Source organism: Petromyzon marinus, chromosome 52 (assembly GCF_048934315.1).
Source record: "Petromyzon marinus isolate PM22_M1 ecotype Great Lakes invasive population chromosome 52, UKy_Petmar_22M1.pri1.0, whole genome shotgun sequence".
Lineage (NCBI taxonomy): Eukaryota > Metazoa > Chordata > Hyperoartia > Petromyzontiformes > Petromyzontidae > Petromyzon > Petromyzon marinus.
The window spans coordinates 5,959,748-5,976,992 of record NC_133718.1 but is presented as its reverse complement, the minus strand read 5'-3'; the positions used below and the strand labels follow the sequence as shown (position 1 = coordinate 5,976,992).

The 17,245-nt window shown below is 51.7% G+C and overlaps 1 protein-coding gene across 1 annotated transcript; it reads left to right on the top strand.

The window, feature by feature from the left end:
* The first annotated feature begins 2,381 nt into the window (after positions 1-2,381).
* LOC116953604 (guanylate-binding protein 1-like) lies at positions 2,382-15,074 on the top strand. Its single transcript, XM_032973949.2, has 10 exons — positions 2,382-2,698; positions 5,765-5,892; positions 7,354-7,463; positions 8,541-8,796; positions 9,427-9,604; positions 9,890-10,182; positions 10,711-10,932; positions 11,311-11,413; positions 12,176-12,279; positions 12,843-15,074. Exons 1-10 carry the CDS (start codon positions 2,473-2,475, stop codon positions 13,017-13,019), a joined length of 1,797 nt encoding a protein of 598 aa, XP_032829840.2. The 5' UTR covers positions 2,382-2,472; the 3' UTR covers positions 13,020-15,074.
* The last annotated feature ends 2,171 nt before the right edge of the window (positions 15,075-17,245 follow it).

Here is a 17,245-nt window from a genome sequence, read left to right as displayed (position 1 = left end):
CCAACACACCGGTGTGCTGTAATCATAACGAATTTGCACGTTCTGTTCACGTGACAAACCTTACTAATTGGCTGTGTCAGGTGGTGGCGGGTTTAACGACACATTCATATATTTACGCGATCTATCCCAAAATAAACCTCATGGATAATATTGATCGCGAAAGCCTACGTGTTAAAACACGCAAATAACAACCACCATCTGCAACAAATACCCCATTTTACATTGGCGCACCTAAACCGTGCCGTGGTACAGGTGATTTTTCCATTGGATTTTTACCGAGCCGTGCTATACGCGTGCCTCACAAGATACAGGATCTGAAGCTGGCTCGAACACAACTTGGGAGCTCCTTGCACTCTCTCCACAACTGCCGAACTTGCTCAAGAAGAGTCCACGTCGTAGAGAGTTTACACACAAGAATGTGTGTCTTCTGCTATACATTTCCACGTGACGATGATAAGCCCACTTCGTTGAGCTATCATTTGTGGCCAGGTCGCTTCTGAAAAAGAAGCTAGACAGCTCAGCGCGCCTTACCCGGTCAAATAAAAAGTTTAGTTTTCGTATGGGTCTCGATGAGTATGGGTCTGCAGGGGTCCCCATGTGTATGAGTCTCTGTGGGTCTTTGAATATGGGTCTCAATGTCTCTCTGTGGGTCTCTGGGGGGTCTTTATGAGTCTGCATAAACATTCGTTTGGAGCATTTGGTTTAGTTTTATTTTTATATATTTGTTTACCTTCCTATATTTTACTCTCCTATCGTGTTTGTATATTATTAATTATAACGTACTGACCTGCCCCCATTGGAGATCTACGAAAAAAGTGCTTCCTCCAGTACAAATACATTTTCTGATTATATGAAGGCTATTGCCCAAATTGTCGCGTCGCCTGTTATTATATTCTAAAACAAATTCGTTCAAAGGCCAACAGGCTGTGTTCATTGACCAATGTGTTGAGCACGTAATGGCGAGAGTGAACGACGCCACTAGCTACCAGCTCCGAGCGGCAACAGCAGCAGAGCCAACAACAACAGCAGAGGCAGCAACAGCAGCATCAGCGGTAGCGGTAATAGCAGCAGAGGCAACAGCAGCAACAGCGGTAGCGGCAACAGCAGCAGAGGCAGCAACAGCAGCAGAGCCAACAACAGCAGCAGAAGCAGCAACAGCAGCAACAGCGGTAGCGGCAACAACAGCAACAGCAGCGAGAGGAAGTGAGCCACTTCGGGGTTTCAGTTTCGGGACGCGCGCTCCGGGTGTGGACAGCCCTCCCGTGACCACGCAAACTCCGCTCGCAACATAATGCACGCACACACACACTTACCATAGACAACGCGCATTACAGACACAAAATAACACGGTAAATAAGTAACAGGCACAACACTAGACAAACACAAGACACAAACAAGACACAAGACACCTTATACACAACATACCATACACGCAAACAACGCACAAATATCCATAAGATTTTTTTAGGAGGGGTTAGATCACGTCAATATGGGTCTCGATTTGTATAAGTCTCTGTGGGTCTCTGAGTATGGGTCTCTAAGTGTCTCTGGGTCTTTATGAGTCTGCGGAAACATTCGTTTCGAGTATTTGGCTGCTATAAGTGTCCAAGCGACGATAAACCACTTCGTTGAGCTATCTTTAGTATCCAGGTCACTTCTCAATAGAGCTACACAACTCAGTTGCGCCTTACCGGTAAAATTAAAAATAGTTTTAAGTTTAGTTTTAGAAACTGCAGAAGCATTAACGAGACAGTGAAACGAGATACGAGAATCAGAAGTTTAGTTCCACGGTCAATGCAACATCATAGCTGTTGCTCGACATCAGCCAGCCAGACGAAGGAGTGATTTTGACGAACGCTTTGCGGTTTTCTTGCTTGTGTTCGGTCACCTGAAACGTCTGACAAATACTGAACATATGTTATGGGTATGCGGCCACGTGTGGAACGCAGGCGAGAGAGGCCGCAACAATGTCCGTCATTCCGCCAAAAAATTCTTGGAACGACGGTAAGTAAATATAGCCCCAATGAATCAGACCTCGCATCTCAAGATTTCCAGATTTCCCCAGATTCAAATTCTAAACACCCAAGTCTCTGATCTCAGTGTGTTGCGGCCACCAGCATTGTGATTTCCAAATGCAGGTCTAACCACTGCGCCACGGGCTCCCCATAACACGCGCGTGCGCGTGCGTGTTTGCGTGTAAACCAACAAGGGGTTCAGCTCCATTCCGATGGTTGAAATGCTCCGACGTGCGTGCGCGTGGCTTGGTATCCAGAGTGTGTTCAACTTCTTTCGAAACCGGACCTAGCAGCCAGCCGTGGTCATCGGTTGTGCTGTAGCCGGGTGGAGGTGCGGGTGGGGCGGGGCTCGGTTTCGTGCCAGGGAGGCGGCACCCGCGATATTTGGCGCAGAGTCGCGCGCGTCTCTTCTCACTCGCACACACGAAGACGTCTCGCGTCTCAAGCTGCCGACCTCATGGCGACCTCCTCCTCATCCTCCACCTCCTCCTCCTCCACCGCAGCCTTCGCGGAGCCGCTGCCTCTGATCGTGACGGACGGGGAGGGCCGATTCGTGCTGGTGCCCGAGACGGCAGCGGCGCTGTCGCGCGTCGTCACAGGGCCCGTGGTGGTGGTGGCCGTGGTCGGGAGGTACCGCACGGGGAAATCCTTCCTCATGAACCGCCTCGCGGGGAGCAACTCCGGTACGAATGGGCACTCGAGTATTCACGGATCTCTCCCCCCTCCTCCCCCCCCCCGCACCTTCTCTTATCTGCTGCCGCTAACGCTGCGTGATTGCGCTTTAACGACGTGACGCTCTTCGGTCCGTGAGAGCTTCGCAGCTCATCGGATTCCGCCGGTATACACCCATATTCTGATTCTGAATCCGTGGGAGTCCGGGTGTCAGTAGGGACCTAGTAATGAGCGACGTAATTGTGACAGCTGCCTGCCTCGCATTAGGAACTCGCAGAGTCGAATGAGGAAACGCTGCAGTGGTTTACTACATTAGCCAACACCACGGACCGTATAGTATCGTCGTAAATAACACTGTGCGTGCAGTCTGCGCTCCTTTCAACGGAGGAGGAACAGCAAACACTCCACGAAATCTCCCTCCCACTCTCTCTCTCTCTCTGCTGAAGTCCTCTCGTCGTGGACAGCAGCAGCAGCAGCAAGACCGAGACACGCACGGGCAACCCGAGTTCCATTCCCGCTCGCAGGCCACCAACAACCCGGTGACGATTGTCTGAACCGGTCCCGGGACCTCCCCTAGGTCCACTCGGCCACAAATGAGTATCCGGGTGCGGTGTGTACACATCGCCACTCGTCGCGGTGTTGGCCAACGCCCTCGTGTGCCGTTCCGACCTTCATAGGTGCTCGCTAACAGCACTTGCCCCAACAGTCTGTTACAGGCTACACAGCGTGGGGGGGGGGGGGGGGGTTGGGGGATCTTTGTCTTTGTGTGATGGCGTGCAACTCGGGGCGAGCCGTCCCAAACTGAAACCGCTAAGTCGCTCACTTCCCCTAACCGCCGCCGCTGTTTAATGCGTCGTGTGTGATCGTGTCTGATGTTGTGTAGGGTGTGTGTGTGTGTGTGTCTTGCGTGTTGAGTTCGTGTGTTATATGCGTTCTGTGCTGTGTGTGGTTTTGTGTGCGCGCCGTTGTTGTAGTCCACTGATTTTTCGAGGGGCCACTTTGTGCGATACGACAACATCATAAGTGCGAAAGCTGCCACACCATTTGAACCCATCGCGGGTTTGATTGACAGCAGCACGAGGACCATGATGGTGCTGGTGCTGGGGGTGTTTTTTACCCTTCGCGTATTGTGTCGGGTGGCCGTACGTTAGGGGGGCCGCACGCAAGGCCACCAGGTTCCGCCAAGAGCCCGCGGGCCTTGCATTGAACAACACCGTCACTCTTTTGTGTATGATCTATTGTAGTGTGTGTGTGTAGTTTGTGTGTGTGTGTAATTTGTGTGTGTGTGTGTGTAGTTTGTGTGTGTGTGTGTGTGGGGGGGGGGGGGGAGACAAAGGCGGCCGGGCGTGGTGCTGGCCACCCACCCTCTCGTGTGCCGTGCCGGCCTTCACAGGTGCTGCTCGCTAACAGCACTTGCCCCTACAGTCTGTTACAGGCTATACGGGAGATCTTTGTATTTGTGTTGTAGCCAACAGCGCTAATCGGAGGTGCGTGGGGAGGGGGGGGGGACGACACCAAACTAAACACAAAAAGCAGTTTCTAAAGAAATGAGTTTGTCAATGTAGTTTGTCAATGTAGATGATTGCAAAGCGCATAGCTCCAGCGGCTTCCGAGTATCGGAAGAGCTTTCCAGACGGCCGCAGACTCGCATCTGGAGGCGCGTTATGATGCGGTGGCCGCATCCGTTCGATGGCCAGCAGCCAAAAAGCCGCTGGTGCCGCTGCTGCTGAGAGGATGATCGGAGTGTCGCGCGATTGATGGTTTATGCCCCCTGACGAGATCAGCGAGGTGTTTGTGGCAAGCACTGTGGGGTCGTCCATATATGACGTCACGCGATTTTGAGCGATTTTTGACCCCCAATCCCCCCCTCGTCACACGGCGTCATAAAAAGTCAGACCCCCCCTCAAATATGACGTCACAAAGCTCTGTCTCCCTCCCCCCCCCCCAAAAAAACATGTTTCCATTCTGAAAATAAAACATGCTTCAAAATCGCTTTCAACTATTGTCATTGTAGTGCGTATTTAATGTGGCGCTGCACTCTGATGTTGTAGGAGTGTTGTTATAACAATTTGTGTTGTCATAACAATTCTACATTTATTTAAAGTTGCGCTTTTTGATGTGACGTCACATTTCTCAAACCCCCCTCCCCCCCACCTCGTCACACATCGTCACAAATGTCTGACCCCGCCCCCCTCCCCCCCTAGGTGCGTGACGTCATTTATGGACGGCCCCCTGTGTGTGTAACGAGCGCGACCTTTCCCATGGCCCTTGACCACTCACGCGTGTCTCTGGGTTCTCATCCCGCCCTGGGCTGCACGGTGCAGTCTCACACCAAGGGCGTCTGGGTCTCTGTGTGTGTGTGTCTGTTCTTGCCCTTGTAACCGCAGGCTTTTCCCTGGGCTGCACGGTCCAGTCTCACACCAAGGGCGTCTGGGTCTCTGTGTGTGTGTCTGTTCTTCCCCTTGTAACCGCAGGCTTTTCCCTGGGCTGCACGGTGCAGTCTCACACCAAGGGCGTCTGGGTCTCTGTGTGTGTGGCTGTTCTTGCCCTTGTAACCGCAGGCTTTTCCCTGGGCTGCACGGTGCAGTCTCACACCAAGGGCGTCTGGGTCTCTGTGTGTGTGTCTGTTCTTCCCCTTGTAACCGCAGGCTTTTCCCTGGGCTGCACGGTGCAGTCTCACACCAAGGGCGTCTGGGTCTCTGTGTGTGTGTCTGTTCTTCCCCTTGTAACCGCAGGCTTTTCCCTGGGCTGCACGGTGCAGTCTCACACCAAGGGCATCTGGGTCTCTGTGTGTGTGTCTGTTCTTGCCCTTGTAACCGCAGGCTTTTCCCTGGGCTGCACGGTCCAGTCTCACACCAAGGGCGTCTGGGTCTCTGTGTGTCTGTTCTTGCCCTTGTAACCGCAGGCTTTTCCCTGGGCTGCACGGTGCAGTCTCACACCAAGGGCGTCTGGGTCTCTGTGTGTGTGTCTGTTCTTCCCCTTGTAACCGCAGGCTTTTCCCTGGGCTGCACGGTGCAGTCTCACACCAAGGGCGTCTGGGTCTCTGTGTGTGTCTGTTCTTCCTCTTGTAACCGCAGGCTTTTCCCTGGGCTGCACGGTCCAGTCTCACACCAAGGGCATCTGGGTCTGGCCCAGACCCCATCCACTGGACCAGGACAAGTGGCTGCTGCTGCTCGACACCGAGGGCCTGGGAGACGTAGAGTCGGTCAGTGGCCGATATCCTCGTCCGTTCTGGTGGGGGGGGGGGGTGGTAGCCCCCCCTCCATCCCCCCACCCCCCCTTCTCCCCTACTCCGCTTGGGGGGGGGGGCGGTGGTGGTGGTAGCCCCCCCTCCCCACACCAACCCCCACCCCCCTTGTCTCCCCTAGCCCGTTCTGGGGTCACCCCCGCCCTTGTCGCGGTGGATTTCCTGCCGGTTGAGTTATTTATGTATTTGGGGCCGTCCATAAATGACGTCACGCGATTTTGGACGATTTTTGACCCCCCCTCCCTCGTCACACGGCGTCACAAAAAGTCAGACCCCCCCCCTCAAATATGACGTCACAAACCTCTGCCCCCCCCCCCTCCCAAAAAATAAAACATGCTTCAAATCGCTTTAAACTATTGTCATTGCGTATTTAATGCGGCGCTGCACTCTGATGTTGTAGGAGAAAACATTTATTAAAAAGTCTATTTAATTAAGTAGAACGTGTTGTCTATATTCATTTAAAGTTGCGCACTTTGATGTGATGTCACATTTCTCAACCCCCCCCTAGGTGCGTGACGTCATTTATGGACGGCCCCTTTGCTCATCCGATGTCCCGGGACTTGGGGCTACAAACTAAACACACACACAGAACAAAAATCAGTTCTAAAGATTTCGATTTAAAGCTTTCGTGACTGCAATGATTCATCTTATTTGGTTCTTTCGGTAAAGTCACGTAGAATGAGAATAAAATAATAAATTGATAAAATAAAATAACACAATAATATTCTCACGACGTTTCGGCCACAACACAAGCGGCCGCTTGTGTTATTTTATTTTATCAATTTATTATTTTATTCTCATTCTACGTGACTTTACCGAAAGAACCAAAGAAGACAGTTCTAAAGAATTGCATTTTCAATCTCGACTTTGCTTACCTCTCGCACGCCTTTGTGCTCCTATCGTCTGTTTGTGCTTGCTTGTTGTTGTTGTAACGTTCTGACCTGCCCCCGACTGGACAACTGTGGGAAAAAAGAGCTTCATAGCTCATCGGATTTCTCCAGGATATAAATACAGATTCTGATGCTGGCTGCACCGGTTGCATGCATTCGTGTGCATCGTCGATCAATAATTGACTACTGCAAAAAAAATTCATGTCTCAACATTTTACACAATTGGTCAATGAAGCAATTCCCTGAAATGTTGATACTAGATTATGTATCGGCAAGGAGGCACTGTATATTGAATGCATTTTAAGAAAGAGTTTGGCAATGTATTTTGGAGATTCGCATCGTGTGCCATACTAAGAGATGTGGCCATCGCGTCGGGATACCATCAGTATAACAAAGCGAATCCCTCGAGGTTCGCTTTGTACCCAACGGGATGTATACCAGTTATTGCACGCCATCAGCACGCTAGGGGCTGTTTCACGGTGATTTGTATGAACCCTCCTCTCTTTGCGACCCCCCCCCCCCCCCCCAGGCCGGAAGCACGCACGACACGTGGCTCTTCGTGATGGCCGTGCTGCTGAGCACCACGCTGGTCTACAACGTCGCGGGCACGCTCGACAAGGGAGGCCTCGAGCAGCTGCAGTATCCTCCCGACGCGATCGCCGCCGCTAACGCAGCCAATGTCCAATTTGCTTTGTTGCCGTGCCGGGCAGTGCTCGACTCAACGAACGGTTCCGACTTACGGACGTGTCTGAATTGCGTTCGTAAGTTGGAGGACTGCCCCGTGCACGACTTTGTTCGCTTTGCTTTCGCGTAATTTCGTCGGCGCAAGGCACTCGTTGCAAACGAGACTGTGATCCTCTTCGTGCATTGAATCCTCCCGTGGGTTAAAGCAACATCGACGTTGAACTCCACTGCAGAGGCATGCTCTGGCAATGGGCAGATGATGATACTAATTATATTTCTTGCATCCTCAACATTAGAGACCACGTGATATATAGAAACAACAACAAAAACCTAATTCAACATATTCGGCAATATATAGCACGTGACGTTTCGGGCAATAGCCCTTATTGAGCAAGGTAATAGTACGATATTAGGAAAAAAGAGAGGATGGATGGGAAGGTGGAATTCCAAAGTGGAGCAGTGCGAGGAAAGAAGCAGAAAGATAAGTTTTGTGACCTGCAGTGTGGTGGGTGAGTGAGTGAGTAGTTGATTGGGTGAGTGAGTGAGTAGTTGATTGGGTGAGTGAGAAGTTGATTTGGTAAGTGAGTGGTTTATTGGGTGAGTGAGTGAGTAGTTGATTGGGTGAGTGAGTGAGAAGTTTATTGGGTGAGTGAGTGAGTAGTTGCTTGGATGAGTGAGTAGTTGATTGGGTGAGTGAGTGAGTAGTTTATTGGGTGAGTGAGAAGTTTATTGGGTGAGTGAGTAGTTGATTGGGTGGGTGAGTGAGTAGTTTATTGGGTGAGTGAGTGTGTTGTTGGGACCTGCGGTGTCGTGATGGTTACGGATGGAGAAATTCACGGGTGCAGTGCACGGTAACCACAGTCACCGTGGTATCAGCAGCAGCAGCGATATAAGAGATGAGATGTATTGGGTACGGACGAGAAGAGACGCGAGACTCTCCGGACACGATCCCACGCGGCATCCTCACTGCCCCCGGTTCCCTTAACGCACTCCTCCCCACTCCGCTCCATCCCCGCTCCGCTCGCGGCACAGCTTCGTGCTGAACATGACGGACCACGTGAGGACGCGTGTGAACCAGGACGAGGACGAGCTCGGCTCGGACTTCGAGCGCTACTTCCCCCCGCTGGTGATCTGCGTGCGCGACTTCACGCTGAAGCTGCTCGTCGACGGAGAGCCGTGCTCGGCCGACGAGTACATGGAGCACTGCCTGCAGATGCGCAAGAAGGGGAAGACGCCGGACTGCCGACGGTTCAACGAGCAGAGGCAGCTCCTGTGCGATTACTTCAAGGTAGGACGGTAGCGTGACTAGCGTGGGTAGCAGGGGGGTTGCCTTGCCCTCCCGCCACCCCCCCCCCCCTCCACACCAACCTGCTCCCTGGTCGCCAAGGCTACGAGTTGGGCCCCCCTTGAAAACCACCACGAGACGGAGTGCCCCTAACAGCGTTAAGTGTTGGAGACCGCGAGCGTAACGGTGATGCGATTAGGCAAGAGGAGCTGCTGCGATAGGCAATAGCCCGGGTGCGACCGTGCGAGACAAATCACGTGCTGGGGTCCACAACCTTACCGATTGCTGCACCCTCTGAGCTGACGATGTCGTGTCACTGAGGTGCGATCATTACTGCCAGGTCGTTAGAAGTGTGTTCTTCACTTCCGTGCGTTCCTCGTATGTTTAAACAGTTTTTTTTTATATATATAAAGAAAATACATTTTGTTTATTTTACCAGCGAAAGCCCACTGAGCTGTGTAGCAACTTTTTCAGAAGCGGCCGGGCCACAAATGATAGCTCAACGAAGTGGCTCATCATCGTGCGTAACATTTATAGCGGCAGCCATAATAATTATATATCAGAGGGAACCCCCACAGCCCCCCCCCACCACCACCACCACGTGGTAATCGGGGCGCGCTTCTGTTCCCGAAGGATCGGAAGTGCTTCGTGTTTCCAACGCCGACGCGCCGGGAGAACTTGGAGTTCATCGAGAGCCTCCCGGACGGGAGCCTCGACCCGGAGTTCCTGGCGACGGCGGAGAAGTTCACGAGCCACGTGCTGGGACGAGCCGCCAGCAAGCACATCGAGGGCGCCATCCTCACCGGCCAATGTGAGCCATCGCGAGGAGCGCCCTCCTTAAGTCGATCGCACCACCATCAACCGGAGATTATTGAGTAGAGCGCGCGGCGTGTAAAGTTTCGAGATGATTTGACGTAGTCGTAGCTCGCCGTGCTCGCATCGCGCCTGCCCCCGCGTCTCTCTCCGTGTCTCTCTCTCTGTGTCTCTCTCTGTGTCCCTCTCCACGTCTCTGTCCACGTCTCTCCGCGTCTCTCTCCGCATCTCCCCGGGACTCTCCGCGCGTCTCTCCCCGCGTCTCTCCCCGCGTCTCTCTCAGCCTTCGTGCAGCTGGTGGGGCAGTACGTGACGGCGCAGCGTGACGGCGCCGTGCCCTGCATCGAGAGCGCCCTGGAGCAGGTGACCAGGCTCACCAACCTGCAGGCCAAGGAGGAGGCGCTGGCCCTCTACCGCGAGAGGACGGCCGTCGCCGTGACGGCGGACGAGCGGACGCCGCTCCCCACAGCGGAGGAGCTCGTCGGCCTGCACCAGCGTGGAGCGCGCGACGCCGTGGATTTGTTCCACGAGCGCTCGCTGCTCGACAGGGAGCGCGAGCACGAGGAGGAGCTCATGGTGAGCGGAGCCTTCAGACAAAGTGTGTGTATGCACGTACGCAAGCTGAACCTCTTTCGCACCGTACGTGGCCAACCGTGCTAATCGGAGGTGCTCACCAGAGGGGCATTTGCCAATTGCACTGCTCTTGTCTCGTAAACTATGTCAACATAATTCTGGCTATCGCCTGATGAGGCTGGTTGTAATCACCAGCGAAACGTCCTACTCGAATTGTAAACGTTATGGGATTACTCTCCGACACACCGGTGTGCTGAGGCAGTAACTAATCGACACGTTTTGTTCACGTGACAAAGCTTACCAATTGGCTGTGTCCGGTGGTCGTGGGTTTACCAACTCCTTCATATCGACGTGATGTGTGACCCCTACAAAATAAACAAAACTCCTTTATCACGGATAACACTGGTCGCGAAAGGCTACCGCTACTACTACTACTGCGCATTAAGCTGACTCGGTGAGATTCCTTTGCCCAATTCGACATCGCCGCCACGGTGTGACGTTCCGCGAGCTGTCGGGTTTTTGTCGGCGCAGGACACCCTGGCCAAAGAGTACCTGAAGTTGGTGAAAGAGAACAAGGAGGCCTCGGCGCTGCGGTGTGACCGGCGCCTGCGCGAGCTGTACGAGCCGATCCCAGTGAAGCTGCACAAGGGGGAGGACGAGGACTTCGTAAAGCCCGGGGTTTTCCTGGAGTACGAGGGCCTCATGGAGAAGCTGAGGGATGCCTACCGCGCCACGCAAGGCCTGGGAGACGAGGTACACTCGTGTTTGTGCGTACGTGCTGGCGTTGGGCTTCTTTTGGGCACCGCACGGAGCCAACCGTGCCAATCGGGGGTGCGGGGGAAGGACAGCAGATTAGACACAAAAAAAAGCAGTTCTAACGAAATCAGTTTACCATCTAGATGATTTGAAAGTGCATCGCTCCAGTTGCTTCCTAATATCGGACGGAGGAGCATTCCAGATGGCCCGCAGAAGCGCACCTGAAAGCGCCGCGATGCGATGACCGTCGAAGTGTCGCCACTGCTGCTGCTGCTGTTGTCGTTCTTCGATTTTCTACTGTGCATCGCCGCCAAGGCGGGCGCCGTGACCCACTTTCGATTTTTCGCCCTTGCCCGACGCCTCGTGGATCCGCAGAAGGAAAACCAGCTCGCGGTCTTCATGAAGGGCAGGGAGGAAGAGAGGCATAACCTGTTGCTGCTGGACAAGACCGTCACGCAGAGGGAGAGGGAGCGCTTCGGTGAGCCTTCGCGCTCGTTCCTTAGCGCATCCGTAGCCACGGCTCGGCTCAGGCGCGCTTCCGGCTCACGCGAAGCCGGCTCTGAGCAACGCGCTTAATCCCCGTGCCGGCTCGGAGCCATGGTCTCCAGTAGCCACGCTCGGGGGATTTCCCCACGAGCTGAGCCTGAGCCCCCGTGCCGTGGCTGGGCCGCCGTGATAGTGAGACACTGCATTCTCTCAGTATAGCCACAGAAGTGAGACCCTACATTGTCTTACAAGAGTGAGACCCAACATTGTCTCACTGTAGCCACTATAGTGGGACACTACATTGTCTCAATATAGCCACTATAGTGAGACCCTTACATTGTCTTACAAGAGTGAGACCTTACACTGTCTCACTATAGTCACTATAGGGAGACCCTTACATTGTCTCACTGTAGGGACTATAGTGAGACCCTACATTATCTTACGGCAGCCACTATAGTGAGACCCTATATTGTCTTACAAGAGTGAGACCCAACATTGTCTCACTGTAGCCACTATAGTGGGACACTACATTGTCTCAATATAGCCACTATAGTGAGACCCTTACATTGTCTTACAAGAGTGAGACCCAACATTATCTTACGACAGCCACTATAGTGAGACTCTTACATTGTCTCATTATAGTGAGACACCACACCGTCTCACTACAGCCACTATAGTGAGACGCTAAAGTGGATCGCCACCAGCCGATTCACGGTGAGAATGCGCGCGTGAAATGTGTTTCTTTTTTGGACAGAAACTGAAGCCATGGAGCTGAAGATGGAGCTCGAGAAGCAAGTACTTGAGGCGGAAAATGTTCAGCAGCGAGCGCACATGCAAGCCTTCGAGGAGCAGATGAAGGTGCCAGATTCACGACCCGCGTGCGCCACAGAGCGGAGTGGCTCTTATTCTGCGCTGACGCGTCGCCTGCAATGTGGCTGGCAAGACTGACGGAACGGTCTTCGCCACCGTCATCATGATCATCATCATCATCACCACAGCCATCGTCGTTCTCATCTTCACCATTGAATTCACCAACTGTGGATGACTCGGTGGTCTCGCTCGCGACTCACAGCAAGAAGGCCCTGGGTTCCAACTTGGGCGCATTTCTCTCTGTCGAGTTTGCGCTGCATGGGTTTCTTCCGGGTCCTTCGGGTTTTCCCTCCACATTTGGATTGAACATCACGCGTCTAGAGTATTTCCCTGCTGTAAATGTCCACGTGATGATAAGCCACTTCGTTAAACTATCGTTTGTGGCCAGGTTGCCTCTCTAAAAAAAGAAGCTAAATAACTTGGTGGGTCTTACCCGGTAAATAAAAATAAAAACAGTAAGCTTAATTTAAATCAAACGTTTTTTTTATTTCCCACGCGCACGCACGCGCATCACAAAAGCCGAACCTGTTGTTGTTGTTGTCCTTCTGCAGGCCAATGAAAGGGCTCACGAAGAGAAGTTGAGACACATCGAGCTGATGACAGCGGTGAAGGCGAGCGCTCCCACGAGCAAACCCGACAATCCGTTCAAGCAATTCGCCAAAGCTGTGCAGCCAATGCTCAAGGAAATCTTCGACTTTGTTCACCTGCGTAGCGCTCTGAAGAAATAGGTGCACATGGGGGGCGTCCCCTCGATACACGGAGCAGAAAGGTTCCAGCGACGTTGCCCGTTTTAAAAAAGGAATAAAAAGGAGAGAAAGTCCGCAAATCCCAACTCCGATTTTTCAGCGTCGACTCTCGCCGTTGTATAATTGGCGGTGCATTCCTACGGGGAAAGCAGTCCCACCCCAAGGCCTACCAAAGTACCAATGAAGCCACACTTTAAAGTGCGGCAACGGTTTGTTTTTTTGTAAAGCAAAATATAACAGGACGTCAATCAATTCACGGTGAAATTGTACTCAAAATGAGTCGCGAAATAAAAACGAATGTACGCGCCGGTCCAGATGTCCTGTGACGCACATTCATTCTCTAAAACAGAAATGAATGTGCAAAGTAAATAGTGTTTTAGGGTTGAATTCATTGGTGGGTCACGAGACATCTGGACTACCCTGTGCGGTGCTTAAGCACGAACTGTGGTGATATGAAACGCGAGGATTCCCCCCCCCCCCTCCTCCCTCCCCACCAAAAAAAAAACACATTACGATTTAGAGACATTCACAATTCCGTCACTGCGAATGCAACGTCGCGTATATCGAATCTGCGCCCTCGCGTGTAATTAACACTGCAGCGAAATTCCGTGCATGGAATTGCCGTGTAACGAGGGGATTCTGCCTGCACGCCTTGAACGGCCGTCGTGCACTTTGATGGGGATTGTGGTGACGCACCTTTGCCTGTTCTCTCACCGGCGATATACAATAAGCCTTTACACTCTTGTCTCAGTTTAACACGTCGCAGGCTTTCGCGACCAATATGACTCATAATGAAGGTTCTTGGTGGGGTTAGATCGCTGTAAGTATAAATGCGTCGAAACCCTCCACCACCCGACACGGCCAATCAGTAAGGTAGTTGTCACGTAAACAAAACGCCAATTGGTTTACCACTTCAGCCCACCGGCGTGTTGGAGAGTAAATCCACAACATTTACAATTTGAGTAATTCGACGTTTCGTAGGTAATTATATCAATCAGCATCATCGGGCGGTTTGCCAGAACAGTGAAGCAAACCACCTGCGTCCGGTCTTAAATAGAGCAAATGCTTATTTAATATTTTAAGGGCTGTAAAATACGTGGGTAAACATAGTGTACAATATAGTACGGTACTCGGGAGTATACAATGTAACATTACTCTTTGGTTCTATTCGGTAAAGTCACGTAGGTAAAAAATACAACAAAAATCACGACGTTTTGGCCACAACACAAGCGGCCTTCATCAGGTGAAGGGATCAGGCTGTCTCGAGGACAGCGATGGAGTGGACCACAGCCACGCTCAGACCGCGACCTTTAAGCTGTGTGCGAGGAAACAAGGTGCCTTGACAAAGGAATTAGCATAAAAAATTAGCATTTGATTGCCCGACTTAGCATAGAAGTGGTGTACATGCAAGTGCACGTGCCGGTTGGCGCGGGGGGGGGGGGGGGGTAGTTTCCCTATTGATGGTGTGAAAAGGGAATTTAAGAGCTGCGAAAGTTTGGGGTACCACTACTTGGAAAATATACTGTACCATTGAAAATTAGTTTAATGTTTGGTTCGATTTAGAACATCTTTCCAATGGTTGCTTAATTTGAAACCATCTTCTCGGTTAAAATTGTGTCTGTGCTTGTAGATCTGAATTGCCTCGTGAACAAATCTCTGATAAAAACCCGTGGGTTTGCAAAGAACCTTGGTATCGGAGAAAATTATATCGTGATCACCCACAGCGTTGTAACAATGATCAGCTACGGCAGAAGAATTCGTTTTACCGTGTTTCAAATCTGATTTGTGCTCGCGAATTCGGTCAGAAAATTACCACGATACCTCGCTGATCTCGTCAAGGGGCATAAACCATCACGTGGACTTTGCTCATCCTCGCAGCAGCAGCGGTGACTTTTGGCGAACCATCGAATAAAAAGGCGGTCACCGCGTCGCGCGCTTTCAGACGCGCTTCTGCGGCCGTCTGGAACGCTCTTCTGATTTTATGAAGCCGCTTCAGCATATAAACTTTCAAATTGAAAACTCATTTCTTTAAAACTGCGTTTTTGTGTTTGGTCGGTTGTCCTAACCCTTAACTACGTACGGTGCGAAAGAAGTTTAACATACATACATACATACGATTATCTATATGTCTATGAGTATATATATATCTCTGTGTGTCTCTATGGATTTAATATATGGTCTAGAATTAATGTTCCATTCATAATAATCAACGAGATGGCGTTGAGTCGTTTGTTCATGTGTATAGTAGTGTAGAGTGTACACGGGGTCACAGACTCGTGTATACACACACACAACACGTGCATACTCACACATACACACAATACGTGTATACACACACACAACACGTGTACACTCACACACACAACACGTGTATACACAACACGTGTATACTCACACACACACACAACACGTGTACACTCACACACACACACCACGTGTACACTCACACACATACACAACACGTGTATACTCACACAGACAACACGTGTATACTCACACACACACACAACACGTGTACACACACAACACGTGTACACACACACAACACCTGTATACTCACACACACAACACGTGTATACACACACACAACACGTGTATACACACACACAACACGTGTACACTCACACAACATGTGTATACTCACACACACACACACCACGTGTATACTTACACACACAACACGTGTATACTCACACACACATAACACGTGTACACACACAAAACACGTGTACACTCACACAACACGTGTATACACACACAACACGTGTATACTCACACACACACACAACACGTGTATACTCACACACACAACACGTGTATACTCACACACACAACACGTGTATATACACACACAACACGTGTATACACACACACAACACGTGTATACTCACACACACAACGCGTGTATACTCACACACATCACCTGTACACTCACACACACACAACACGTGTACACTCACACACACACAACATGTGTATACACACACACACAACACGTGTATACTCACACACACACAACACGTGTATACTCACACACACGCAACACGTGTATACTCACACACACAACACGTGTACACACACACACAACACGTGTACACTCACACACACACAACACGTGTACACTCACACACACAACACGTGTATACACACAAAACACGTGTACACTCACACATACACATCACCTGTACACTCACACATACACATCACCTGTACACTCACACACAACACGTGTATACTCACACACACAATATTTTATTTGAATTGTCTCCATTTACGCGGACAGCGCTGATTGCTTAGCGCGTCACGTGGGATGCGTCTAACAATCATCGGGCGCGTGCAGCGCGTAACGAGTTTGTTTGAATTGGGGAGGAGTCAATTGGTAAACGCGTAAAAAAACGCAGCGTGGGTGGTGGTATGGAGGTGATGGTGGTGGTGATGGTGGTGGTGATGGTGGTGAATGGTGGTGAATGGTGGTGGTGGGTGGTGGTGGGTGGTGGTGGGTGGTGGTGGGTGATGGTGGATGGTGGTGGTGGGTGATGGGTGGTGGGTGGTGGTGTTGATGGTGATAGTGTAATTGGTGTTGATGGTGATGGTGTAATTTGTGATGGTAGTGATGGTGTTGGTGGTGATGGTGGTGGGTGATGGTGGTGATGGTGGTGGGTGATGGCGGTGATGGTGGTGTAATTGGTGTTGATGGTGGTGGTGATGGTGTTGATGTTGGTGGTGAGAGCACCGATGAAGGTCTGCACGGCACACGAGGAGGGGTAGGGGGGAGTTGGTGTTTGCTCGTGTACCCAGTGTGAGTATCAGAAGAGGTTGTGTACCCTTCTTCCTGGCAATAAAACAGGCGGCGTTAAGATGTTCAAACTCCAAACAGAATCCTTCTGCAGGGAATCATCACGTCCGCGCACGAGTGGGACAAACGCGTGGAAGATTAAGACGAAGTCTGTAGCGGATTGCAGCTGGAGCTGTCCACGCCTGACGACGGGAGGAGAGCGAGACACAGCAGCGGCAGAAGCAGCACCACGCTCGAGGTGTCAACAACAACAACAACAAGGGGCACCACCTCCATCACCATGGCCGGAATGCCCCACGCGAGATTGGGGTAACGGGGGGGGGGGGGTGTGGGGGGGCACGGGGAAGGGGAAGGGGAGGCCAAGGGGGGGGGGGGGGCACGTGGGAGGGCTTCGTGCCGAGTGGGCGGCACT